At 25.3% G+C, this 2,013-nt stretch overlaps 1 protein-coding gene across 1 annotated transcript; it reads left to right on the top strand.

The window, feature by feature from the left end:
* Positions 1 to 74: 74 nt before the first annotated feature.
* Positions 75 to 751, top strand: LOC107883134. The gene is made up of 2 exons (XM_029486911.1): positions 75 to 329; positions 452 to 751. The coding sequence occupies exons 1-2, from the start codon at positions 108 to 110 to the stop codon at positions 662 to 664; spliced, it is 435 nt and encodes a 144-aa protein (XP_029342771.1). The 5' UTR covers positions 75 to 107; the 3' UTR covers positions 665 to 751.
* Positions 752 to 2,013: the final 1,262 nt, after the last annotated feature.

Genomic DNA, 2,013 nt, shown 5'->3' with positions numbered 1-2,013 from the left:
GATGCCCAATGTGGTATTTTTATTTTTATCCTTTTTACATATAACGGTTGTTTATCATAATTATTTTTTTAGATTTTCAAACATTTGTGATAAATGCACTAACAAAAATGAAATACGACATTTCTGGCATTAATTCAAAGACAAACGCTACACATATTCTTTTAAATTCATTTGTAACAAATTTTGAGAATTCCAGTATTCAAGAACAGCTGAACAATAATCAAATAGGCCAAACTTCAGACTATTGCAATTTATTTCCCATTCAAACTGAAGAAGATCTTCAGGCTGCAGAGAGTAGAATTCTTGATAAGAATATAAGATCTAATTTGGTACGTGTATATAATATATATAAATACATATGCTTTATATATTTTAGTTTGTTGTGAACATTACATTTTTTAGAAACATTATTTACCTGCCCTGTGTCTAAATTATATTTTATTGTTATCAGGTACTTCAATTGTCATTGTTAGTTGGTATTAAAGATGTTGGAGATAGCGTTCGTAGATTAATGATTAAAATATTCTCAGATGAAATCCTTACTAGGATTCAAAAAAAAAAAAAGGATTTTTCCAAACTCGGATGCTATAATTTATTGATAGGTAAGTTTAGTATATCTCTTCCGATATTGTACTATATTACTATTAAAAGAATATCATTATAAACTCTCGAGTGTTAATAATTAATGGATAGGACTTATATATTACTTCTATAAGTTGAACTACTTTAAATTAAAGTAACATTTAGAATTTTAATCATTTTTAGATGCATTACGTTTAATTACGTGTACATCCAAAATGTTAAAGATGTTATCAATAAAGGACTTCGATAAACCTCTTGCTACATGGATAGCGCATGCATCATTTCGATTAAAATCAAATAAAGCTTAAGCTTTTTTATAATAACTGTATTTAAAAAATATTTTATTACATTACAGCTTAATTCCAAGCTAGAAATGTCTTTTGTTATAATATACAGAGTGTCCCACAAAGTTTTGACAAATTAAATAACTTGTATTCTATTCAATATTTTTTCATTTTTTTTTTTTTATATGTTCAATAAACTCTTGCACTATACGTTTAATATAAACCTTTATAAATATTTAAGACGTACATGACAAGTGTGACATTAATATTCTAACAATTTCAAATCATCAACTTGCTTATTGAATGGATTATTTTTTATTAAAACCTTGTAATTAAGTGAACATACTTATACGCTATGAGATAGTTAGGGAAGTACAACGCGTTTACCCACTACCCAGGGTTTTGTAGATATATGTACCTATAGGTAGGCATCTATTAAATTCCTATATTTTTTATTTTTTTTATTTTTTTTTCAAGAAGATAATGGGCCCCACTGAACATGTTTGTGTGGGGGCCCATGTTCACAATTTGAAATATAAATACATTAAATAGTTCTTATAAATTAAGTATTTACAATTTGTAATACTTATACATTTCTCACATATCTAACTATAATATTAATAATATAAGAAATATATTTTTTTTTTCTCTTTGTTTATATAATATAGTATTATGTAAAACATTGTGTACCTAGTTAAATAATACAATTTAATATGTTAATATAAAACTAAAATTAACAATAATTACTAAAGTCGTACAACTAATATGATAAATAATGCAGTAATCCTATACGTTTGTTATGAGTGTCTATATTTTGTTCTTGTAATAGCTAAAGTGTAAGTTTTTTTTTTAGAATCTTAAAAGAGTTGCTGTGTTTAATTTCTATTGGTAGTATATTGAACATTTTGGGACCAATATACAAGTATGTGGATTGTGTTAATTTTTTGTTCATAGTTGGCTACTTTTTAATATCAAAATTATTGAGCTTTGACGACTCTGAAATTAAAGTTTTAATTTTGTTAAATATTTCTGTATGCCTATTTGTCCATTGCCACAATATTCTATTTTTTAATAATTCTCTTAGTGGTGAACTCAGTTCTGCTAAATTTGGAATGAATTTTCGACATCATTTATTATACCTAATATG

This window comes from Acyrthosiphon pisum, chromosome A1, assembly GCF_005508785.2.
Source record: "Acyrthosiphon pisum isolate AL4f chromosome A1, pea_aphid_22Mar2018_4r6ur, whole genome shotgun sequence".
In the NCBI taxonomy this organism is placed as follows: Eukaryota; Metazoa; Arthropoda; class Insecta; order Hemiptera; family Aphididae; genus Acyrthosiphon; species Acyrthosiphon pisum.
The sequence above is the reverse complement of the archived record's forward strand: the minus strand, read 5'-3'. Positions and strand labels throughout refer to the sequence as shown.